Genomic DNA, 26139 nt, shown 5'->3' on the forward strand with positions numbered 1-26139 from the left:
TTGTCCCGTAGGAAATGGTCATCCTCTGTTCTGGGGTCAAAGTGTACCTGTGCATGTTCATGAAGTACCAAGGTGGTTTTTGCTTTCCTTCTTAAACAGCAAGTGGACGCGGAACAGGAGCTGATCCGCTTGTGCAGCACCGAGCAAACCGAGCTGAGGGACCTGCCGTCCAGGATCCCCAAAGACTGCGCACGCTACCACTTCTTCCTCTACAAACACTCCCACGAGGGAGACTTCCTGGAGTCCACGGGTGAGTAGCCTGTACTTCCTCCATCTTATCTGCTCTCATTTTGTTGATCTTCCTCTTTGCAGTCTTCATTTATTCCATGCCGGGCTACAAGTGCAGCATCCGAGAGAGGATGCTCTACTCCAGCTGCAAAAACCCTCTTGTTGACATGGTGGAAAACCAGCTGAAGATGGAAATCGAAAAAAAGGTGATTTTGTCCACACGTGAACAAGAAAACACAATCTTAACCAGTCAGGAACCAAAAACTTTACAAGCACAATTTTGTACTTTTATTATCAAAAAACCTTAAAGAAAGTCGTCATTTTACAATTAAAGGCTTAGTGGCCACATGCGTGGACAGCACCTTTTAGCTCTTATTTCCAAAATTGTGTACACTACTGAATTGGGGTCTTATGGCCGCTTATGTGGACATTTATACTGCCGTCTGGTGGTGTCAGAAGAGTATAACATACAATGGAATTTGGGAAAAAAAGTGTAAAAATAAGAATTAGCATGTCACTAAACATGAAGTACCGTATTTTTCGGACTTTCAGTCGCAGTTTTTTTCATAGTTTGGCCGGGGGTGTGACTTATACTCAGGAGCGACTTATGTGTGAAATTATTAACACATTACCGTAAAATATCAAATAATATTATTTAGCCCATTCACGTAAGAGACTAGACGTATAAGATTTCATGGGATTTAGCGATTTGGAGTGACAGATTGTTTGGTAAACGTATAGCATGTTCTATATGTTATAGTTCAGGGGTCGGCAACCTTTACCACTCAAAGAGCCATTTTGGCAAGTTTCACAAATTAAAGAAAATAATGGGAGCCACCAAAAAAAATTTAAAATTTAAAATGAAAAACACTGCATACAAAACTTAAATTGCTTTGTGCTATGTTAACCAGGGGTCTAGGACACACGCACTTTAATATGGAAATTTGATGTTAGTGCGGCCCGCAAGTTTTGAATGAATGGCGCTGGATAGCGTCATACTTGCCAACCCTCTCACTATTTCCGGGAGACTCACGAATATCAGGGCGTGATGGCACTGCTTTTAGCGCCCTCTACAGCCTGCCCATACAGTGTACCTGCTCGTCCACATGTAGAATGCAGCTTCAGCTTGCTCAAGTAAGTGACAGCAAGGCGTACTAGCTCAGCAGCCACACAGCTTACACTGACGGTATAAAACAACTTTAACACTGTTACGTTACAAATATGCGCCACACTTTGAACCCACACCCAAAAAGAATGACAAACACATTTCTGGAGAACATCTGCACTGTAACACAACATAAAGACAACACAACAAATACCCAGAATCCCATGCAGCACTAACTCTTCCGCTCAACCGACACACGGAGGGGGGGGTTGATGTGTGGGGGGGTTTGGTGGTAGCGGGAGTGTATAATCTAGACCGGAAGAGTTAGGGCTGCATGGGATTCTGGGTATTGGTTGTGTTGTGTTTATGTTGTGTTACGGTGGGATGTTCTCCAGAAATGTGTTTTTCATTCTTGTTTGGTGTGGGTTCACAGTGTGGCGCATATTTGTAACGTAACAGTGTTAAAGTTGTTTTTATACGGCTACCGTCAGTGTAAGCTGTGTGGCTGATGAGTAAGTATGCCTTGCTGTCTCCTACGTGTGCAAGTAAAAGCTACATACAACATGTGGCCAGGCTGGCACGCTGTTTGTAAATGCTATAGATGACAACTACTGCAGTGCAATTAGGGCACGCCCTTAATTTAGTAATTAGAGTAAAAATAGGATTGTATTTGCCCTGGGAGTTGTCTAGGAGAGACACTGAGATCCATAAGTCTCCTGGGAAAATCGGGGGGTCGGCAAGTATGCAGCTGAGCCGCATCAGAGTGGTCAAAGAGCTCCGAAAAATACGGTACACGTTTGTGTACTTATGGACTAAAGTACATCATATCAAAAGATGATTCTTAGTTTTTATTCTAATTAGGGTCCAGAAGCCCAAATAGCTAAGAGAAATAAAGAAAGCATGTAAACAAACAGCTTGAGCCTTAAGAGGTTAAAGAAAAATTCAAGTGTACAATGAAATGGCAATTTTTACGAGAAAAAAAATTAAATTAAATTCATGTTTTCTAAAAAAAAAAAAAGACTTTGTAATCACAGTGCATCTGGAAAGTATTCACAGCACTTCACTTTTCCCACATTTTATGTTACAGCCTTATTCCAAAATGGATTAAATTAATTTTAGGCCTCAAAATTCTCCACACAATACCCCGTAAGGACAATTTGCAAATGTATTAAAAATAAAGGAAGAAATCCCATGTACACAAGTATTCACAGCCTTTGCCCTGAAGCTCAAAAGTGAGATCAGCTGCATCCCGTCTCAACTGATCATTCTTGAGATGTTCCTGCGTCTTAACTGGAGTAAACCTGTGGTTAATTAAGTTACATGATTTGGAAAGGCACGCACTTGTCTATATATAAGGCACCGCACTTGACAGTGCATGGCAGAGCACAAACCAAGCATGAAGTCCAAGGAATTGTCTGTAGACCTCTGAGGCAGGATTGTCTTTCAGGCACAAATCTGAGGAAGGGTACAGAAAAATATCTGCTGCCTTGAAGGTGCCAATGAGCACAGTGGCCTCCATCATCTGTAAATGGAAGAAGTTTGGAACCACCATGTCTCTTCCCAAGTTGGTCGATCGTCTAAACTGAGCGATCGAGGGAAAAGGGCCCTGGTCAGGGAGGTGACCGAGAACCCCATGGTTACTCTGTCAGAGCTTTAGTATTCTTCTGTGGAGAGAGGAGAACTTTCCAGAAGGACAACCCACCAATCAGACCTGTATGGTAGAGTGGACAGACTGAAGCCCTTTATTAGTAACAAGTTTTCCAAAATGCACCTGAAATACTCTGACCATGACAAATAGAATTCTCTGGTCTGTTTATAGACAAAGAGATTAAAATCTTTGGTGTGAATGCCAGGCGTCATGGAAAAAACTAGGCACGGCTCACCAGGCCAATACCATCCCTACAGTGAAGCATGGTGGTAGCAGCAGTATGGTGTGGGGATGCTTTTCAGCAGTAGGAACTGGGAGACTAGTCCTTGCCCGTATGTGGGCTCTGTACCGAGGATGTCGTTGTGGCTTGTACAGCCCTTTGAGACACTTGTGATTTAGGGCTATATAAATAAACATTGATTGATTGATTGATAGTCAGGATAGAGGGAAGGGCGACATTTCATCTTTCAACAGCATAACGCCCCTAAGCTCACAGCCAAGATATCAAAGGAATGGCTTCAGAACAACTCTGTAAATGTCCTTGAGTGACCCAGCCAGAGCCCAGGCTTGAATCCAATCAAACATCTTTGGAGAGATCTGAAAATGGCTGGGCACCGACACTTCCCATTCCAACCTGATGGAGCTTGAGAGATGCTGCAAAGAGTGAAAGTGCCCAATCTTGTGGCATGGTATTCAAAAATACTTGAGACTGTACTGGCTGCCAAAGGTGCATCAGCAAAGTATTCAGCAAAGGTGAATACTAATGTACATGTGATTTTTTTAGTTTTAATACATTTGCAAAATAAAAATAAAAAAACCTGTCACATTGCCATTATGAGGTATTGTGTGTAGAATTTTGAAAGCAAAAATTAATGTATTCCATTTTGGAATACGGCTGTAACATAACAAAATGTGGAAAACGTAAAGAGCTGTGAATACTTTCCGGATGCACCGTACATCACAATAATAGACAAATAAAATACACTCATAATTGTACAAAGTACAAGATTGTCAGAGATTTTTTGAGGATAAAAAATATATAAATTGGTGGGAAAAAGCTGGTAATTTTATGATAAAAAGTAGTAATTTTATTTAATTTAAAAAAAATTAAATATTTATTTTACATTTCTTTTCTGTTTTACAAGGGTTGTAATATTCAAAGAGCAGACAGTGATTTCACAAGGTTGAAAATATAACTCTGCATAAAAAAGGTTTTGATTTTCTAAAACATTTTCTGAGATGGAAAGTATTAATACATAAAGCCCAGAGGAAAGTTGTAACATTAGAACACATTTCATGATAATTCATGTTCCTTTTTAATAGATTGTCACAGGAAAAAGTGAAATGAACAAGAATGACGTCATTTTGTGAGAACAAAAAACAGAACTTTTATAAGAATGTATTGTCAAAAAATGTCATGTTTAAAATCCCCCCAAAATTTGTCTGAATTTCATGCAAATTAAGTCACAATCTTGAGACAAATTAAGCAGTAACTTTATACAAAAAATATATATTTTATAAGAAAAACTACACAAATATGACCCAAACTGTCATATTAATAACAGTGTTTTATTTAGATTTTGTAAATGCTCATGAGAGGGGAAACATCAACTTTACAGCAGTAATATTTATAAACCTGCTGTAAACTCTCTTGTCCTGGTATAAACTGACAAACCTATGACGTCGTCAATATCATCAGCATTGAACGTTCTAGATTTGTCCCGATCACCTCTGTCGTTGTCTGTTTTTTAATAAATATTGAATAATGATAAAGTAGTAAAATGTTAATATTGATTTTTTTTGGATACTAGTTGGAAATCGACAACGGCGACGAACTGACCAGCGACTTCATGTATGAAGAGGTGCACCCCAAGCAGCATGCGCACAAGCAGGCCTTCGCCAAGCCCAAAGGCCCGCAAGGGAAGCGGGGCGGCCGCCGCATCACCCGACCCCCCGCCGACAGACAGGAGGACGATTAGGAACAGACCTCTCAGCACCTCCACACGCTGTGCACGTTCCACACTGGAACATCCTGAGATGGAGGCACCCATGTTGCTCGTTTTAAAAGAGAAAAAAAAAGGATGACGACCTCCTCGCATTCCCTAACAGGTTTTTTTTCAACCCCAGATTCAGCTATGCACGCCAAGGACACGTGAGCAACTGCACATTTCAGCAGTTTAGCTTTCTCCTGTTAGATCATTCCCAGCCAATCATTCCTAATATGTCATAACACCCCGCCACGTGTTTTTTTAGGTCGCCCAAATTCTTAACTTGCATTCCTTAAATCACTTAATCTGTGTTTAACGTGTGTGTGTGTGTGTGTGTGTGTGTGTGTGCGTGTGTGTGTGTGTGTGTGCGCACAAGCCTGGTGCTCCAAAGCAGAGATGATAATTATCCCACTCATAATTACATTTTATATTGCATTTTTTTATATATATATAACTGTGGTTTACATTGAGAGCATGAGTGAAAAAAACAAAAAATCATCTGCTGAGAAACATATTTTTCTATGCAAGTGCTGTAAATGTACATATTGTAGTTGTGTGTGTGTGTGTGTGTGTCTGTTTTCTGGCGGTGATGTCGTCGAGGATCACAGTGGAATTGAACACGGGGCTTCCAGAAATATTTCATTCATGTAAATGATTTGCCGCAGAGGAAGCTGTGTGAATAAGAGAAAGAAATAAGAGGCGTAGGAAAGGGAATTTATCCAAAATGTCACCACAGACACTCGTCTACTGATCACCATTATTAGGCTAACGACTACGACACCTCATCTTGTAATCATCCAGTGTCATTAGAAGTAGACAAGTTTGGTCTTATTTGTTTTCTTACAGATCTTTCTTTTTAAGGAAAATAAAATATTTAAATTGCACATCAGCTGGACATGGAGTCGCACTCCTTGTGTTCTTTGTCAGTCCAGTTTGCAATTGTATATACAGGGCATACCTCAAAAATAGTTGCCCTTAGGTATGTTTACACTTATAAGGTGCTAATATATGACACAGGCTCATAACATGCAGCTCAATATATTTCAAGACTTTCCATATCATTTTGACTTACAGCTTATGAAAATCTTAGGTTTTCAAAAACCGTCAGCCATGATCATCAAAACGACAAAAGCTTGACATAGTTCACTTTGCATGTACTGAGTTCATGGCACATATTTTCACAGTTGAAGCTGAATGGCTGACATGAATGGACTTTTCACCACCTGTATACATCCTGATTGAGTTTCAGTCCAAGGTGTGTCTTGACCAATGACTGACACCACCTGTTGACAGACACCAGGTTACATTGTTAATGTATTTGCTCATGTTTAATACCACAGCTGGGCCAGGGAGTACAAGGATAGAAGTGTGCACAGTAAGACCAAGGTGGGCCCTCGAACAGACCCCTGGGGGGACACCAAACTGAAACTTTGAATGAAAACATACCTTCAAATAATGATGCTGAGTTCATCCATTTATGACTAATGATTGTCATCTGTATTACAGATAGTGTCAACGTGTCAGAGGCGGGAAAAACATGATTTTGAGCATTATGTATGGATGTGATGTGTATATGTCACTAAATAGAGCCAATACTGCTTTTTAACACTCAAATTGAAAATGTTTAATGCACTTATTTGATGAGAATGCACTTTTACTGTATGATTGGTATTGTCAGTCATGGTCAACAAGCATGATTTGCATTTAGGCTGTACATTCACACTGTACTCTAATTATTCACCTTGTGTTTCAGTCCTAAGCGTAGGATTCCAGCGAAAGGGTCTTGACAACTCCCTTCAGCTCAGACACCACCTGTTGATGAAGACACTGCGTATGTGTGCCATCACTTCATAACACAGAAAATGCCCATTTCATAAAAAAGCTTTTGTTTTATGCTGACAAACATCAACCCCCTAAAAAGAAAAAAACCCCAGCCTAGTGCCACCTTTTTAGTACCTGCGAGACGAGCGGCCGCCTGTTCTTCCTCTCGTGGAGACAGCTGCTGGCCAAAACGTAGACGCTCTCCGCCAGGCTCAAGTCCCAGTCACTCATCCTCTTGTCCACAAAGGCCTCTAGGGTGAGGTCCTCGTCTTCGTCATCGATGTCATACCTCATGTCCATCTGCCGTAGAGGGGCAGGGGCGTTACCGTATTTTTAGTCCGCCTAGGCCAATACCCCAAATGACTAGAAGACTGTCTTACCAAAAACTGGGGCTCGCGGTTTTCATCTGCTGGAGAAAGTCCAGACAGGATTTCTAACAGCACCTGAAGATGACACATTAACAGTATTCTTGTTCATTCTGAATGCATTTGCTTCTGACTTTTAATGTACAGTTAGTAGAAGGGAAGAAGCATGCTCTAATGAAAATAAGTTGCCAAACTACAATGCAAACAGTCTTGTTGACCTATTATTAATGAACTGTAGTTAGTACAAGGGAAGAAGCATGCCCAATGAAAACAAGATGGGCCCTAAGATAGAACCCTGAGGGACACTAAACTAATATGCAAACAGTCTTGTTGACCTATTATTAATGTATAGTTAGTACAAGGGAAGAAGCATGCACAATGAAAACAATATGGGCCCTAAGATATAATCCTGAGGGACACCAAACTACAATGCAAACAGTCTTGTTGACCTATTATTAATGTAGTTAGGACAAGGGAAGAAGCATGCACAATGAAAACAAGATGGGCCCTAAAATAGAACCCTGGGGGACACCAAACTACAATGCAAACAGTCTTGTTGACCTATTATTAGTGTACTGGAGTTAGTACAAGGGAAGAAGCATGCACAATGAAAACAAGATGGGCCCTAAGATAGAACCTTGAGGGACACCAAACTACAATGCAAACAGTCTTGTTGACCTATTATTTATGTAGTTAGTACAAGGGAAGACACATGCAGAATGAAAACAAGACGGGCCCTAAGACAGAACCCTAAGGGACACTAAACTAATATGCGAACAGTTGTGTTGACCTATTATTAATGTAGTTAATTCAAGGGACACCAAGCAAGAAACAAAGTATGAAAAACAGGTGCCCAGTCCTAAAACTGGGAAGCTGGAATGTCCGAACTATGACACCCGGACACTCAAACGATCTCCAAGACATCAGTGATGCTAGAAAAACGGCTGTCATTAACAATGAGCTACTGAGACTCCAGGTAGACATAGCTGCATTGCAAGAGACCCGCCTAGCCGACTCGGGAACCCTCAGGGAGAAAGACTTTACCTTCTTCTGGCAAGGAAAGAGTGCCGGAGACCGCAGAGAGCATGGCGTTGGATTCGCTGTCAGGAACACCTTGTTAAAGATGGTTGAACCAGGAGACAAAGGATCCGAACGCCTGATGACACTCCACCTCCACACCTCTGATGTCCCAGTGACCCTAGTCTGCGCATATGCTCCCACTCTAATGTCTACAGCAGAAGTTAAGGATACATTTTATGCCAACTTGAATGACGTCATCAAGAACATTCCCCCCAAGGAACATCTCATCATCCTTGGTGACTTCAATGCGAGAGTGGGTGCTGACCATGACTCATGGCCTTCCTGTCTTGGACACTTCGGAGTTGGCAAGGTCAATGACAATGGGCAACGGCTACTGGAGTTCTGTTCCTACCATAACCTTTGCGTCACCAACTCCTACTTTCAGACGAAACCACAGCACAAAGTGACATGGCGCCATCCCCGCTCAAAGCATTGGCATCAGCTAGACATGATCCTGATCCGACAAGCCAGCCTCAAGTTTGTGCTCGTTACTCGTAGTTACCACAGCGCAGACTGCGACACCGACCATTCACTTGTCTGTTGCAAGATCAGGCTACAACCAAAAATGTTTCACAACTCCAAACAGAAAGGCAAGCCCCGCATTGATTCCACCAGCATGCATCTTCCAGAGAAAGTAGAAGAGTTTGCCAAGTCTCTCAACAACATCCTATCTGAAGAACACCAGCACTACTCTGCCTCTGAGAAATGGGGCCACCTCAGGGAGGCCATTCAGAAAACAGCCCTTGCGACTTTTGGGAGGAAGATCTTCAAAAACAACGACTGGTTTGTTGCCAAGTCCAGTGAGATGACCCCCGTCATTGAAGCAAAGCGAGCTGCCCTCGCTGAATACAAACGCTCCCCAAATGAGAAGTCCCTGCAAGCACTGAGAACTACAAGAAGCAAAGTGCAACAGACTGCAAGACATTGTGCCAATGAATACTGGCAACAACTCAGTGAATCCATCCAGTCTGCAGCTACCTCAGGTAACATCAGGGGGATGTACGAGGGCATCAAGACTGCTCTGGGTCCAACACAGAGCAAAACAGCCACCCTAAAGACCACCAGTGGGGAATATATCACTGACAAGGGCAAGCAGATGGACAGATGGGTAGAGCACTATTCAGAACTCTATTCCAGAGAGAACACTGTCGTCGCCTCAGCCCTTGATGCCATTGAACAGCTGCCCATCATTGAGGAATTAGATGCTGAACCAACACTTGCTGAACTTCACAAAGCGATCGACAGCTTAGCAACTGGCAAAGCACCTGGTACTGATGGCATCCCCCCAGACCTCATCAAGCGCTGTAAAGACACCCTCCTGCAGCCTTTGCATGATGTCCTCTGCCAGTGCTGGAAAGAGGGAGCCGTGCCGCAAGACATGAGAGATGCCAAGATTGTCACCCTTTACAAAAATAAGGGTGACAGGAGCGACTGTAACAATTACAGGGGCATCTCCCTCCTGAATATCGTAGGGAAACTCTATGCCCGTGTTGTGCTTGTCCGCCTTCAAAAACTTGCTGAGCGCATTTACCCGGAATCTCAATGCGGCTTTCGCGCCAAGCGCTCTACAGTGGACATGATATTCTCCCTACGCCAACTTCAGGAGAAATGCAGGGAACAACAGAAGCCCCTGTACATATCCTTCATTGACCTGACCAAGGCTTTCGACCTGGTTAGCAGAGAAGGGCTCTTCAGCATCCTACCCAAGATCGGATGCCCTCCAAAGCTCCATAGCCTCATTAGATCTTTTCATGACGACATGAAGGCAACCATCCAGTATGAGGGTAGCATATCCAACCCATTTGACATTAAGAGCGGAGTCAAGCAAGGTTGCGTCCTTGCTCCTACCCTTTTCGGCATCTTCTTTGCCCTGCTCATCAATCATGCTTTTGGGACTGCAACAGAAGGGGTATATCTACGTACCAGATCTGACGGCCGACTTTTCAACCTAGCCCGTCTTAAAGCAAGGACCAAAGTCCGTGAGACAATCATTCGGGACATGCTTTTTGCTGATGATGCCGCCATCGTTTCACACACTGAACAAGAACTCCAGTGCCTTATGGACAGATTCTCCCAGGCCTGCAAAGACTTCGGGCTTACCATCAGCCTAAAAAAGACCAATGTGCTGAGTCAGGAAGTGGACACTCCACCAGCCATCACAATCGATGAGTACCAACTCAAAGTCGTACACCAATTTACATACCTGGGATCCACCATCAGTGACAATCTGTCCCTCGACGGTGAGATCAACAAACGTATTGGCAAAGCTGCCACAACCCTAGGGCGCCTCACGACCCGCGTCTGGGAGAACCGGAAGCTGACAACTCCTACCAAGATGGCAGTGTACAACGCCTGCATCGTCAGCACTCTTCTCTACGGCAGCGAAACATGGACAACATACTCCAAACAGGAGCGCAAACTGAACACCTTCCACATGCGCTGCCTTCGCCGCATCCTCGGCATCCATTGGAGTGACAAGGTGACGAATGCCCAGGTCCTCGAACGCGCTGGTCTTCCTACCATGTTCACGCTGCTCAGACAACGCAGGCTGCGTTGGCTCGGCCACGTGTGCCGTATGGAGGATGGACGTATCCCAAAGGACATCCTGTATGGCGAACTTGGCTCTGGCAAGAGATCTGTTGGCCGGCCAAAACTGCGCTTCAAAGATGTCTGCAAGCGGGACATGAAAGCCCTGGACATAAACACTGAACACTGGGAAGATGCAGCAGCTGACCGCAGCAAATGGCGCAGTGTCCTTCACAAACAGCTGAAGACTGGCGAGGAAAAGATCCATGCCACAGCCAATGAAAAAAGAACCAAGCGGAAGACACGCACTCCTGCAGTTGCGCCTTCCAGCTACATCTGCAGTAAATGCGGCCGTGTTTGCCTCTCCCACATCGGACTCATCAGCCACAGCAGGCGTTGTCGCTGAGTTTAAACTTGACCTCTGGACTGGCGCAGTTTCCATAGTCGTTACGACTGACGGAGGCCTGATGATGATTCAAGGGAAGAAACATGCACAATGAAAACAATACAGGCCCTAAGACAGAACCCTGAGGGACACCAAACTAATATGCAAACAGTTGTGTTGACCTATTATTAATGTAGTTAGTACAAGGGGAGATGCATGCACAATGAAAACAAGATGGGCCCTAAGATAAAACCCTGAGGGACACCAAACTACAATGCAAACAGTCCTGTTGACCTGTTATTAATGTATAGTTAGTACAAGGGAAGAAACATGCACAATGAAAACAAGACGGGCCCTAAGATAGAACCTGAGGGATACCAAACTAATATGCAAACAGTCTTCTGTGACCTATAATTAATGTATAGTTAGTAGAAGGGAAGAAGCATGCACAATGAAAACAAGATGGGCCCTAAGACAGAACGCTGAGGGACACCAAACTACAATCTTTCTGACTTGAGTTCCTCCCTTGTAATTCTTCTTTCTGTTTTGGTAGTGGAAGAGTATCAATGCAGCCAGCCTACCACTCCGAAGCTAAAGATGTCAGATTTCGGCGAAATTTCCCCCCTCAGCGCCTCGGGTGCCATGTACGCGCAGGTACCCACAATCCTCTCTGTCATCACGGTCGTTGCTGTGCGCTTAGCCGAGGCTCTCGTCAGTCCGAAATCTGAGATTTTGGCCGCTAGGTTTTCATCCAGCAGGATGTTGGCACTGCGACAAGAAGAAGACTGAGGTTAGTGAGGCTTTAATGGAGAACTGCACTTTTTGGGGGGGATTTTGCCAATTGTTCACAATCATTAGAGAGACAAAAAGACAAAAGGTTTAGTTTTTTTTGCTTTCTAACGTATAAAAATCGTCTCATTCTCGATGGCTAGCAATGTAGCTAATGGGAGCAATCAATTCTACCTCTAAATCACTTTAAAAATGCATTCAAAAACTGTCAATACTTCATTTACGTTCTGTAACCTGAATAATAACCAAACTGTATCAACATTGTTATTGTACGAGTGAGCACTGAGGAACTCTTTCTAGGTGTGCTACGGTATTAGCTGTGAAAGCTAACTACAGCAAGAGATAAGCTAGCAACTGCGTCAACACGAAACACGTTTTGAGATAGTAATGCACAACACTGTGATAGAACACCAATTTGTACTGAGTGAAAAACAAAGAATTATATTACAGTATCTGTAAAGTATTATTTCATGTTTTGTTTGTACACAGCTAGCCAGACAGTGTATGTACTGTAGTTGTACTAACACACATGACGTGCTGCGTGTATCTTGATCGATATTAAAGTGACTCACTCGATGGACAGTTGTTTGTCTGGTCCAGCTGGCCGGGGACGTTTCCTATTGATTTTGGGTAAGCACTCTACTTATGACAAAATAGCTTGTTTCCAAATTCCATATTTTAAAGCTTTGATTCACTTTCATGGCTTCAGTCTGCTCCAACGTCTCACTCTTACTTCATGCTCGCTTCTAGAAGCAGCAGTTCATCCTCCATAAATTCAGATTCAAAAAGATAACGTTGTAAATCCTGATTTGTCCAAAAATTGTTGTCTTTGTTGTTTGTTACCAAGGCTGCCATGATTAGAAAACACACAAGCGTTTTGTTTCCGGAAGTAGGAACACACTGGAAGTCATAAAATGAGCAAAATACGGTAAATATCGAACATATTACATATTGTTATGAAGGTGTCTGTTACTACATTATATATATACTTGCAGTGTGTATATAAAACATTACATATTGTTATGAAGGTGTCTGTTACTACATTATATATATATACTTGCAGTGTGTATATAAAACATTACATATTGTTATGAAGGTGTATGCAACTACATTATATATATACTTGCAGTGTGTATATAAAACATTACATATTGTTATGGAGGTATCGGTTACTACATTATATATATATACTTGCAGTGTGTATTTAAAATATATTACATATTGTTATGGAGGTGTCGGTTACTACATTATATATATATACTTGCAGTGTGTATATAAAACATTACATATTGTTATGAAGGTGTATGCAACTACATTATATATATACTTGCGGTGTGTATATAAAACATTACATATTGTTATGGAGGTATCGGTTACTACATTATATATATATACTTGCAGTGTGTATTTAAAATATATTACATATTGTTATGGAGGTGTCGGTTACTACATTATACATATACTTGCAGTGTGTATATTGTACATATTAAATATTGTTTTGAAGGTGTCTATTACATTATATATATACTTGCAGTGTGTATATTGTACATATTACATATTGTTATGAAGGTGTCTGTTTGTACATTGTATATATATATATATATATATACTTTCAGTGTGTGTATAAAACATTACATATTGTTATGAAGGTTTCTGTTACTACATTATATATATACTTGCAGTGTGTATATTGTACATATTACATATTGTTTTGAAGGTGTCTGTTACTACATTTTATAATTACTTGCGGTATGTATATTGTACATATTACATATTGTTATGAAGGTGTCTGTTACAACATTATAGATGTGTATATATATACTTGCAGTGTGTATATTGTACATATTACATATTGTTATGAAGGTGTCTGTTACAACATTATAGATATATACTTGCAGTGTGTATATTGTACATATTACATATTGTTATGAAGGTGTCTGTTACTACATTATAAAAATACTTAGTGTGTACATAAAACGTTGATGGAGGGTTTTGAAGTTGTTTTAGAGACTTTCAAGGCTACAACGGTGACTCTCATCAGTTGCATCTTACAAGCGTTTTCTTAAAATCCTACAGTTTTTTTTAAAAAAGACGTATGTTCTTGTCTCTCATAATGATTGTGAACGACAGGCAAATTTCCCCAAAAAAGTGCAGTTCCCCTTTAAAAAGCGGCTGACTCACACATGTTGGACACTTTGACATTTTAAGGGCAACGTGCTTCCACTCAGTTGCGTTGCCAAGAGTGACAGGAGGTCCAGTCCACTCTGATGTGAAAATAAGCAGCTATTCCTTATCACCGGTCAACACATTACTCGTTTGGATAAAACCCAGCTGACTCTCTGATGCATGATTATTGTCACTTTAGCCATATGGTGCTGAGCAGCCAGGACAGATAACAGACATGTAAGGATAGTTGCAAACTAAACTAAGATGTTTTAAAATCCATTTTCTTAGGACCAATCATTTGAGAAAGATTGGTCCTTTCATACTTCTTCCCTTAGAATGACCCCCTCTTTTTCAACACCTGTTTTTGGCAATATATTTTTTCCAAAATTACCAAAAATATATACAGTATATATATATTTTTTCATAACAAGTGAAAGAATACCGTAAATTTCGGATTATAAACCGCTACTTCTTTCCCATGCATGCAAAGACACTGAAAAGGTGTGCTATTGTCTGTGCTATGGCGCCATCTTTTGGACAAGTGCGCTCACTGCAGGTGCTGCTGGGTTAGTGTCTACAGTGTTTGCTGCTGTTTAAAGCCTTAAACCGGAAGTACAAGTGCGGTTCTGTCTTTTCCATTTATCACTCCAAGCAATGTTTGTAAGTTTTACATTATAACTAAAACAATTCTTACTTACTTAATCGTCCCATGTGTGATGTTTGTAGGAGTGTTTTCATGCGTATTTGTACGTGCTACTGTAATTTAGCGTCGTTAGCATGAGCTTATATGCTAACACGTTTACAAGTCTCTGTGTTAGTATTATTACCTTACAGTGGCATTCTTTTTGTATTGCTTCAGGTAAATTTACCAAAACGTCACCGCGGAGTTATTGAGTCTGTTTAGCTGATTGGAGAGCTAGCTTTGGAGCTAGTGGGTCCATGACGATGACTTCTGTTTTGTTTGATCAGCCATTTTACTGCCGTGTTACAGACACCGCTTGGAAACAGTTAGGGTATGTAAATCATACTTGCCAACCTTGAGACCTCCAATATCGGGAGGTGGTGGGGCGTGGTGGGGGGCGTGGTTATTTACAGCTAGAATTCACCAACTCGAGTATTTCATATCTATCTTCATATATATATATATATATTTATTTTATTTACATAAAAGAAATACTTGAATTTCAGTGTTCCGGTGGCTAACCATTAGATGGCAGTATTGTCCTGTTTAATTTCTCCGTTCATGAATGAGTATATCATTCACCAGCCACCGTGTTCAATGGAGAAGTCTGTTCTACATATTTACAGGCAACATACACCTTCCCCTTCGAACTGTCCTGGATGAACTGAAATTCTTGTTTCCATTCGTTTGAATTCGTTAGGCAAGCTGTTTATATTGCGTGAGAACAGGCTGTCCCCACTCAGTCTCAGGTCCGCATTGAGCTGGAGGGGGCGTGGCCTGCAGCTCCGGCTGAATACCGGGAGTTTGTCGGGAGAAAATCCCTGCAGGGAGGTTGTCGGGAGAGGCGCTGAATACCGGGATTCTCCCGCTAAAAACGGGAGGGTTGGCAAGTGTGATGTAAATAAACATTTACAGAAATGTTATGTATAAATACCTCATTTCGCAAAGTACATATCTGCAGCTTATAGTCCGGTGTAGAGATGTCCGATAATATCGGACTGCCGATATCATCGGCCGATAAATGCTTTAAAATGTAATATCGGAAATTATCGGTATCTGTTTCAAAAAGTAAAATGTATGACTTTTTAAAACGCCGCTGTACGGAGTGGTACACGGACGTAGGGAGAAGTACAGAGCAGTTGCGTCTCCCAGTCATACTTGCCAACCCTCCCGATTTTCCCGGGAGACTCACGAATTTCAGTGCCCCTCCCGAAAATCTCCCAGGGCAACCATTCTCCCGATTTCCACCCAGACAACAATATTGGGGGCGTGCCGGCCCAATCACATAATATCTACAGCTTTTCACACACACAAGTGAATGCAAAGCATACTTGGTCAACAGCCATACAGGTCACACTGAGGGTAACCGTATAAACAACTTTAACACTGTTACAAATATGCGCCACACTGTGATCCCACACCAATAAAGAATGACAAACACATTTCGGGAGAACATCCGCACCGTAACACAACATAAACACAACAGTACAAATACCCAGAACCCCTTGCAGCACTAACTCTTCCGGGACGCTATAATATACACCCCCCCGCTACCCCTCCACCTCAACCTCCTCATGCTCTCTCAGGGAGAGCATGTCCCAAATTCCAAGCTGCTGTTTTGAGGCATGTTAAACAAAATAATGCACTTTATGATTTCAATAATAAATATGGCAGTGCCATGTTGGCATTTTTTTCCATAACTTGAGTTGATTTATTTTGGAAAACCTTGTTACATTGTTTAATGCATCCAGCGGGGCATCACAACAAAATTAGGCATAATAATGTGTTAATTCCACGACTGTATATATCGGTATCGGTTGATATCGGAATCGGTAATTAAGAGTTGGACAATATCGGAATATCGGAGATCGGCAAAAAAGCCATTATCAGACATCTCTAGTCCGGTGTGGCTAATATAAGGAAAAATATATTTCTTCTAAAATCTAGTGGGTGTGGCTTATATACTGGTGCATTCCATATTAGAAGACGGAACGGCATTGTACTTCTGGTTCAAAGCTTTAAACAGCACCTGCAGTGAGCAAACTCGTCCAAACGTTGGCGCCGTAGCACAAATTATAACACACCATTTTAGTGTCTTTGCATGTGTTTCGTGAGAACTATTTGCATTACGGCCGTCAGCGAAGAAAAATCCATAAATCCACCGCACCGTTTCATAAGCCGCAGGGTTCAAAACGTAGGAAAAAAGCAGATTGGGTCAGCAACTCTTGCTGTACCTTTTGACATCTCTGTGGACGTGATGGTTGCTGTGCAAATAATCCAAACCTCTCGCTGTGCCGTTAGCTATCAAGCACCTTTGTTTCCAGGACAGAGGAGGACTTCCTTCCTAGAGGACACACGGGAACCGTGACGAAGGCGAAGACTAATGGTGTAGAATCAGCGTGAAGAGGCGGCGCTCACCCAACATGCCAGTCTGTCCAACAGAGAGCCGTTGGCCATGAAGGCGTACACCAAACACGGGTACTGCCCATCACAGGAGTATCCCACCATGTCCACCAGGTTCTCATGTTTCAACCTGATGAAATACAAGTAACATTAATGTCAGAATAATTGTATCTAAGTTATCACAAAACGTTGTGTTTCAATGAGTTCCCGGCGAGCAGACAAAAGCTGTCTTTAATCCTACCAAGAAGAAGGCTTGTAAAACTCCACTGTGTAGGACGGGAAGTAGGGATGATGTTTGATAAGAAATTATCGAATTCGAGCCCATTATCGAATCCTCTTATCGAACCGATTCCTTATCGATTCCAGATAGGTTGTTGTATATGGAAAAAAACACAATATTTGGTTTAACAAAAGCTCACTTTTATTTTATAAGAAAAAAAAAAATATATATATTGACTGTTACCCCCCTAAAAAAATTTTTAAAAAAATATTGACTGTTGTTACCCAAAGTATATTAAGTGGGATTTTTCAGAAAAACAAATATATACAGTAACACAAAAACAACCTGTCTTTGTGATCACTATAGGTGTATAAATAATAATATAGTGTTAAATAAAATCAGTCCCTTGGGCACAAAACTGAAAATAATACAGCTCTCCAAAAAGTGCACTTCTGCTGCTATTGGAACATACTAACTACACACACTATGACACTAAGAACACCACAGTCATCAATCAACAATTCTTCTTCCCTTACATGAGAGCGAAGCCTGGCAATAATTGCATATTGCCTGTTCTGCCCTCACTATACGTGTTGAGGTTATACAGCTTGGCAGACAGCTAACAAACAATCCAAGACGTCTAATAAAGTTCCAAAGCAGATTAATCCATTTAGGCTCTTTATTAATGTTGATCTTGCTTTGTCTTTTCCTATCTTTACTTTTGTCTTGCACTGGACTGTTATTTTATTATTTTTTTTAAACTGAAATACACACAATGACAAATGTATAAACTATGTGATTCAATTAACATACTGAAATGTAATACACAATATGTAAATATTAGCTACACACACATATACAGTACTATCATCAAACAAATACTTCTGAGCGTTGAAACTATTTCGATGGTGGGAATACACGACTGGCAGCCATTGTAAGTCCTCAAAACATCCATTGAAACAGTGCACAAACATTGTTTTTCAATAGACATCTTACTATCAAATTGAAACACTTTCCACCTTAATATTGAGTTACATAAACAAGTTAAACAGTTTACTTACAGACTTATCTTTTCCAAGGCTTGTAGGAGCTAACACAACTTGTCTACTTCTCAATGGTCTCATGAACTGAACTGACTCGCCAACCCGGAAGTGCCCAAACTAATGACGCGTAGTATTTTCATATCGCCACAAAGTGTCAGTAAGAGTCTACAATCAAATGGGCATAACATTGTGTCACAGGGCATTTCCTGTGGGAAGGGATTCGTTCTCAGGGATTTGAATGAATAACCAACTCTTTTTCTTTACTATAGTGGTCTCAATAACGGGTACTGGTTTTCAAAAAGGGATTCGAGTCCGAGGACTCTGTTCTTTTCTTATCGAACAACCGGGAAAAACGGTTTCGAGCGTTACCCCTAACGGGAAGCAACATGAAGGTATTCTGTTTCTTTCATGTATTGTAATCAACAGAAAGATTTTGTCTTGACCCAAGAACTACAAAGCGAAGAGGAAGCAGGACCAGACTCCCCTCAAGGCGACCTCTTCTTTGAACTCTTTTACGACCTTTTCTGTGAACTGTTTACGACCTTCTCTTTGAACTGTTCTGTAACCAAAGGCGATGGCTGTTTACGACCCCCTTCCCTTAGAAACAGCTGTTGCCATGTAATCAGGGAAAGTCCAAATAAAAGAGGATGGCGTACAATCTTTCGTCTGAGCGTGCTGAGACACTGCAAGGGCACAGTGTCCAGGTGTCTCTCCTCAAATTGAGCCACATTTAATTATTTGCTTCTTGTCTTGTTTAATAGATGTCATCAGTGTTTGAACCTGACAATTAAGGTCTTGTTTCGCCACCTCTTTTATCAAGCCACTTACACTTTCAGCGCTTGGACCTCTTGGTTGAACTGAGTTTGCAGCTCCTCAGGTGAGACGTCGTCTACCTACACACAACACACCAGTCACGCACAGGCAGCACTTTGGGGGGATGACTTTGGACTCACTGGGTTGAGCTTTTTCACCGCCACAGCTTTGTCCCCAAGGAGGCCTTTGAAGACGGTCCCGAAGCCTCCTTCCCCCAGCCTGCGGCCACCGGCCGACACGGGACGCTCGTCAAAGTTTCCGGTAATGTTCATCAGCTGGTTGTATGAGAAACTAGTGAAACCTGAGGAATGGCAGCAGCAACACCACCTTAGTTTGGAGCTCACTACTGCCACCTGTCCATAAAATGTTGGAAACTGTCGCCATTGCAAACCCTTCACACTCTCACTCAGATTTTGTTTACCTCTGCATGCACTTTAAAATGTCTGTGGCTCTACTCAGCTGTGTGAAAGTCAACTGTTAATGCTGACCTTATCAATAATCCATCATTGGTTCTGTTGCTGCTGTGTTGGAGCAATTGTTCACTTTCTAAACCAGGGGTCCCCAAACATTTTGACTCGGGCCACATTTAGTTGAAATAATTTGACCAGGAGCCGGGCTATATATAAACCCAAAACTAGTGAAGTTGGAACATTGTGTAAATGGTAAATAAAAACAGAATACAATGATTTGCAAATCATTTTCAACCTATATTCAATTGAATAGACTGCAAAGACAAGATACTTAATGTTCGAACTGGAAAACAAATATTAGCTCATTTGGAATTTGATGCCTGCAACATTTTGCAAAAAAGCTGGCACAAGAGGCAAAAAAGACTGGGAAAGTTGATGAATGCTCATCAAACACTTATTTGGAACATCCCACAGGTGGACAGGCTAATTAGGAACAGGTGGGTGCCATGATTGGGTAAAAAGCAGCTTCCATGAAATGCTCAGTCATTCACAAACAAGGATGGGGCGAGGGTCACCACTTTGTCAACAAATGCGTGCGCAAATTGTCAAACAGTATAAGAACAACATTTCTCAACCAGCTATTGCAAGGAATTTAGGGATTTCACCAATATAATCATCAAAAGGTTCAGAGAATCTGGAGAAATCACTGCACGTAAGCGGCAATGCACATGACCTTCGATCCCTCAGGCGGTACTGCATCAAAAAGCGACATCAGCGTGTAAAGGATATCACCACATGGGCTCAGGAACACTCCATTTATCAACAACACCCAGAAACGCCGCCGGCTTCGCTTGGCCCGAGTTCATCTAAGATGGACTGATGCAAAGTGAAAACGTGTTCTGTGGTCTGACGAGTCCGCATTTCAAATTGTTTTTGGAAACTGTGGACGTCGCTCCTCAGGAACAAAGAGGAAAAGAATTGTTCTAGGCGCAAAGTTGAAAAGCCAGCATCTGTGATGGTATGGGGGTGTATTAGTGCCCAAGACATGGGTAACTTACACATCTGTGAAGGCACCATTAATGCTGAAAGGTACATACAGGTTTTGGAGCAACATATGTTGCCATCCAAGCAACGTTACCATGGACGCCCCTGCTTATTTCATCAAGACAATGCCAAGCCACATTCTGCACGTGTTACAACAGCGCAGCTTTGTAGTAAAAGAGTGCAGGTACTAGACTGGCCTGCCTGTAGTCCAGACCTGTCTCCCATTGAAAATGTGTGGCGCATTATGAAGCCTAAAATACCACAAAGGAGACCCCCGGACTGCTGAACAACTTAAGCTGTACATCAAGCAAGAATGGGACAGAATTCCACCTGAAAAGCTTCAAAATTGGTCTCCTCAGTTCCCAAACGTTTACCGAGTGTTGTTAAAAGGAAAGGCCATGTAACACAGTGGTACAAATGCCCCTGTGAAAACTTTTTTGCAATGTGTTGCTGCCATTAAGTTAATGATTATTTGCAAAAAAAAACCCACGTTTCTCAGTTCGAACATTAAATATCTTGTCTTTGCAGTCTATTCAATTGAATATAAGTTGGAAAGGATTTTCAAATAATTGTATTCTGTTTTTATTAACCATTTACACAACATGCCAACTTCACTGATTTTGTATATACATGATGTATATACAGTATATATACTGCATGTATGTGTGTGTATATATATATATGTATGTATGTCTATCAATCCATCTTCTACCGCTTGTCCCTTTTGGGGTCGTGGTGTTGCTGGAGCCTATCCCAGCTGCACTCCGGCGGAAGGAGCCACCTCATGACAGGCCCACACAGACAGACAACATTCACACACGGACTCATTTAGTGTTGCCAATCAACCTATCCCCAGGTGCATGTCTTTGGAGGAAGTTGGAGTGCCCGAAGTCACAGGGAGAACATGCAAACTCCACATAGAAAGACCCCGAGCCCGGGGCTCGAACCCAGGACCTTCTTATTGTAAGACACACGCACTACACTAACCCCCGTTCCACCGTGCTGCCCATGTAATTTCCCCCTATGTCTTCTTTTTTTCCTTTCCTTTTTCTATTCCTAGCTGAGCCAAACACAAGAGAAGTATCCAACACTCTTCTTTTCTATAGTAAATCTGTACAGCAGATGTGATCATCTACATCAACAATATGATTTGCCTAAAGGGGCTGGACAGGACCGGCCGGATCGGGCCCATGGGCCGTACATTGGGTATCCCTGTTTTAAAGTAACTACATATCTATAATTAATCATTATAACAGAGCCACCTTGTTTAAGGTTTGGTTCACTCTCCTCCGGTTGGATGCGTGGTTGCGGCTCAGCAGGCACTAACTCAGTCTTCTCTGTCTCATTTAGCTTCCTGGTTGGAGAAGTTGGAAGGCTGCTGAGTGTTTGTGTTGCAAAAGAGGCACGGGTCACCTCCATGGAAACATCCTCTTCCACTGTAAGTATAAAAAAACACTTTTAATCAACCATCAGTGATGTCATGGACTGAGATGCTTCTATGGTAGATTAGTAACATAGGAGATAAGTTTGCAAAAACAACTATATTTGTGTGATTATAGACCACAATGTACCCCACAGAGCATCTTTAAATTGATTATGCAAAAAAAAAAAAAAAATATATATATATATATATACAGTATATTTATTAGTCATACCAGGTAAGAGCACACTAGCAGCTGCCAATAACTTGTGGCTCTTGAGGATGTCCACAAGTTCTCCCACCGTGGAGTTGGACACGCCCCAGTCGTGCAGCAGCTCCACTGTGGGACTCTTCCCCTGTGTGACCAGGCTCTCAAATCGCCTGCAAATAAACATACAAAATACAGTACATAACTTGTAGGATGCATATGTTAAAAGATACAACGGCACAGGTTTAAAGAACTAGGGTCACACTAAAAAGGAAGGAAAATAATGAGCAATTAAATTATAATATATAAAAGGTTAGTTTATTAGTACCCAAAGGTAAACTTGTTTTGCAGCCAGCAAAAATCAAGACATCCATTAAACATACAGGAAAAAGCAAATAATAATAAAAAAATATAAATACATTTAAAAATAAAATATATATATAAAATAAAGATCATTGTGGTTGGAGTGTCCGCCCTGAGACTGGAGGGTGGTGAGTTCAAAACCGAGTCATACCAAAGACTATAAAAATGGGAACCGTTGCCTCCCTGCTTGGCACTCAGCATCAAGGGTTGAAATTGAGGGATAAATCTCCAAATGATTCCCGAGCGCGGCCACCGCTGCTGCTCACTGGTCCCCTCCCCTCACCTCCCAGGGGGTGAACATGGGGATGGGTCAAATGCAGAGGATAATTTCACAGCACCCAGTGTGTGTGTGACAATCATTGGTACTTTAACTTTAAACAGGTGTTTAAATAAAATTATTTGTAACATTATTTGGAGAGAATCATATTATTTGTACTCGACTGTAAACTTGTTTTGCATTCAGCAAGGACATTCATTTGGATAAAAAAATCAATTTAAAAAAATAAAAATAAAATTATATATATATATATATATATATATATGTATATATATATATATATATATATATATATATATATATATATATATATATATGTATATATATATATATATATATGTATATATGTATATACAGCGTAAAAATCAGAGTTAAATATACAAGTATAATGTCAAATGTAATTAGATGACCTAAATGGGATTCATTGGTCTTATATTAATTAATAGGATCAATAGTCTACCATCCATCCATCCATTTTTCTACAGCTTGTCCCTTTCGGGGTCGCGGGGGGTGCTGGAGCCTATCTCAGCTGCATTCGGGCGGAAGGCGGGGTACACCCTGGACAAGTCGCCACCTCATCGCAGTCAATAGTCTTTATAATAATGGTAATGCTAATACAACACAAGAAATAATAAGAATGTCAGATACCTATGAGAATAAAGTTCTATTTTTCGTCAACAAAATATGACTTTTTTTTTTGTCAATTTTTAACTTTTTTCGTGGAAATATTTTGCCCCTTTTGTCTTTATTTTGTTAAAGATAGATAGTAATAGAATATTAAATGTTTAAGTTGTTACATCTTTAACAGGAAAATGTTCCTCTAAAATTTCCTGATTAAATTACTAAAAAAAACCACAAACCACATCCAGCTGTATAATCACTCACCATACAGCAATATTACCTGACCGCTTCTATGTTAGCTACCTCTTATTGTTTATAATGTATATTTTCTGCTGGATCTACTCTTTATTTTATGCTGCCCTTTTTTTTTTTTTTTTGGCCTCAGCTGTTACATATACTGTAATGTTGTACATGGTAATTGGGATTTGTTATATATTGTATATATCATATCAAATCAAATCAAATCAACTTTATTTATAAAGCACATTTAAAATTTACCACAGGGGTAGCCAAAGTGCTGTACAATGGGCAGGTTAAAAATAATACGAGAACCGAGCAAACACAACACAAACAGAACACGATAAAAAATAAATAAATAAAATATAAAAACATAAAAACAGGTTCACAGCAGGTGTATTATGGGGCGCCATTGCAGGATGGATATCACTCAGTGTTAAAAGCCATGGAATAAAAGTATGTTTTTAAGAGAGATTTAAAAACAGGAAGAGAGGAGGCTTGTCTAACACTCAGAGGTAGGTCGTTCCAGAGCTATAAATCATATAACAAACAAATCAGATCATATAAAAAATACTACAGTATATAATATATCAGTATATATTATATACTGTATAAATAATATGTAAATATTACATATGTTATATTTTATATTGCTACTGTGGTACATTTTTTGTCTACTTTATACCTGCATTATCCTTTCCATCCTTTGTAACTGAGCTACCGTGTAGAACCATTTCCCTTGTGGATCAATAAAGTTTGTCTAAGTCAAGTTTAAAAAAACATTGACTATATGTTAACATTTAAACCTAAAGTTTGGACGCTTTGTTTATTATAAATATTACAGTACTACTTACATTATTTGGTCATTCTGTGTATTTATTGCAGTAATTGTTTCTATAATTTATAGCTGTAGAATCATAGTTGACGACAGATAGAAATAACAAATGATGACATTAGATAGATAGTTAGATGGATAGAAATAATAAATGATGACATTAGATAGATAGAAATAATAAATGATGACATACTTGACATGATGCTGAGAGTACCTAAAGTCGCCATCTGACTTCCGGATGGACGTGATGACGTCTTTCCATCGGTCCTGTGGATCTAAAAAGTCGGCCAACCTGCACAGCAAACTGTACCGTAGTTTACGAATATAAGTAGAAGGCGTCACCGAGTTATTTGACATGCTGTCATAAAGTCAATTAACTCAATTAGTATTTACGTCTTCTTTTTACGCTGACATGTTTTTAAGCAGCAACTCCATCAAACGTGTGTTCTTCTTTTTCCCATATTGAGCAACTTCCTCAAACGCAACACTCGCTCCTCCTCTTCCTACTCCATGCGGAAATAATCAGAAACCGTGACGTTAAATGCTTATTCTGCTCTTTGTAGTGCCCTAAAATTGATAGTAAGTCGAACTTCTTGGCTATAAGTTATTGTTTTGTTTGAGTTTGGTGCTTCTGTCGGTTTTTAAGATTTAAAATCGGCGGCAACAAGTGAGTTAGATGTCACAGCGTCACAGTGACACCCAATGGATGGCTTTGGAATTACACCCATCAACAGCAGACTCAAGTCTTGTTATATTATGTTGTTTTCAACATTTTTTATACAAGTATCCTAAGTCCCACAATAGAATATTGGCAAACATCTAGCCTTTAATAAGTTTGAAAGTTATTTTGGTAAGCGAGTTTAGCGCAGAGCGGGGATGACCACGCCCCGCTCTCATCGGAGCTCATTTGATTGGTCGCTGCAAAGTCCCTTCTTCTTCTTCTTCTTCTTCTGCTACTCTCACTGATTTCTCATGCAATGCGCCACTTTTGCCCCCATCGGCCGCTGAGGGGGAATTAATGTCTGTCTTTTTCATTATGACACCTGCTGAATGAAGGAAGTATTCTGAAGGTAAAGATGGGATGACAAGTTGACACATTCGCCAGTCGTTATCATGCTAAATGCGAAATGTACACGCTGCCAGCAGCCAGGAAGGAGGAACATCCACTTTTAGGGGTAGGTTAGACCATGATATTAATACTGTTAAATAGGATGACACTGCATGCTCTAGTCCAGTGTTTTTCAACCACTGTGCCGCGGCACTATAGTGTGCCGCGAGATGTTGTTTGGTGTGCCGTGGGAGATTTTATAATTTCACCTAATTGGGTTAAAAATATTTTTTGCAAACCAGTAGTTATAATCCGTAAATGTGCCGTTGTTGAGTGTCTGTACTGTCTAGAGCTCGGCAGAGTAACCGTGTAATACTCTTCCATACTAGTAGGAGGCAGCAGGTAGCTAATTGC

General features: G+C 40.9%; 2 protein-coding genes across 2 annotated transcripts in view; one reads left to right on the forward strand and one right to left on the reverse strand.

The window, feature by feature from the left end:
* Positions 1-5930, forward strand: part of LOC133641757 (twinfilin-1-like) — a 21175-nt gene extending 15245 nt beyond the window's left edge. The window contains exons 7-9 of the mRNA XM_062035736.1: positions 100-250; positions 313-434; positions 4793-5930. Of these exons, the coding sequence (XP_061891720.1) occupies positions 100-250; positions 313-434; positions 4793-4960 (441 nt within the window). The 3' untranslated portion in view covers positions 4961-5930. The remainder of the gene's footprint in view (positions 1-99; positions 251-312; positions 435-4792) is intronic.
* On the reverse strand, positions 5382-25133 carry irak4 (interleukin-1 receptor-associated kinase 4). The gene is made up of 12 exons (XM_062035735.1): positions 24871-25133; positions 22372-22517; positions 21979-22152; positions 19403-19563; positions 19278-19342; positions 17202-17316; positions 17018-17127; positions 11728-11914; positions 7171-7233; positions 6926-7090; positions 6711-6781; positions 5382-6252 (listed from the first exon to the last, which is right to left on the reverse strand). The coding sequence occupies exons 1-11, from the start codon at positions 25032-25034 to the stop codon at positions 6725-6727; spliced, it is 1407 nt and encodes a 468-aa protein (XP_061891719.1). The 5' UTR covers positions 25035-25133; the 3' UTR covers positions 5382-6252; positions 6711-6724.
* Between the last annotated feature and the right edge of the window lie 1006 nt (positions 25134-26139).

Source organism: Entelurus aequoreus, linkage group LG24 (assembly GCF_033978785.1).
Source record: "Entelurus aequoreus isolate RoL-2023_Sb linkage group LG24, RoL_Eaeq_v1.1, whole genome shotgun sequence".
Taxonomy (NCBI): domain Eukaryota; kingdom Metazoa; phylum Chordata; class Actinopteri; order Syngnathiformes; family Syngnathidae; genus Entelurus; species Entelurus aequoreus.

Bases quoted from the DNA above. Each gene is read 5' to 3' on its own strand.
- irak4 (XM_062035735.1), bottom strand. From the start codon at position 25,034: ATGTCAAATAACTCGGTGACGCCTTCTACTTATATTCGTAAACTACGG. The intron at 11,915-17,017 runs GTACAGCAAGAG...TTCTTGTCGCAG, and splicing joins GTCCACAGAGATGTCAAAAG to TGCCAACATCCTGCTGGATG. The intron at 7,234-11,727 runs GTAGGCTGGCTG...TGTCATCTTCAG, and splicing joins ACATCTTTAGCTTCGGAGTG to GTGCTGTTAGAAATCCTGTC.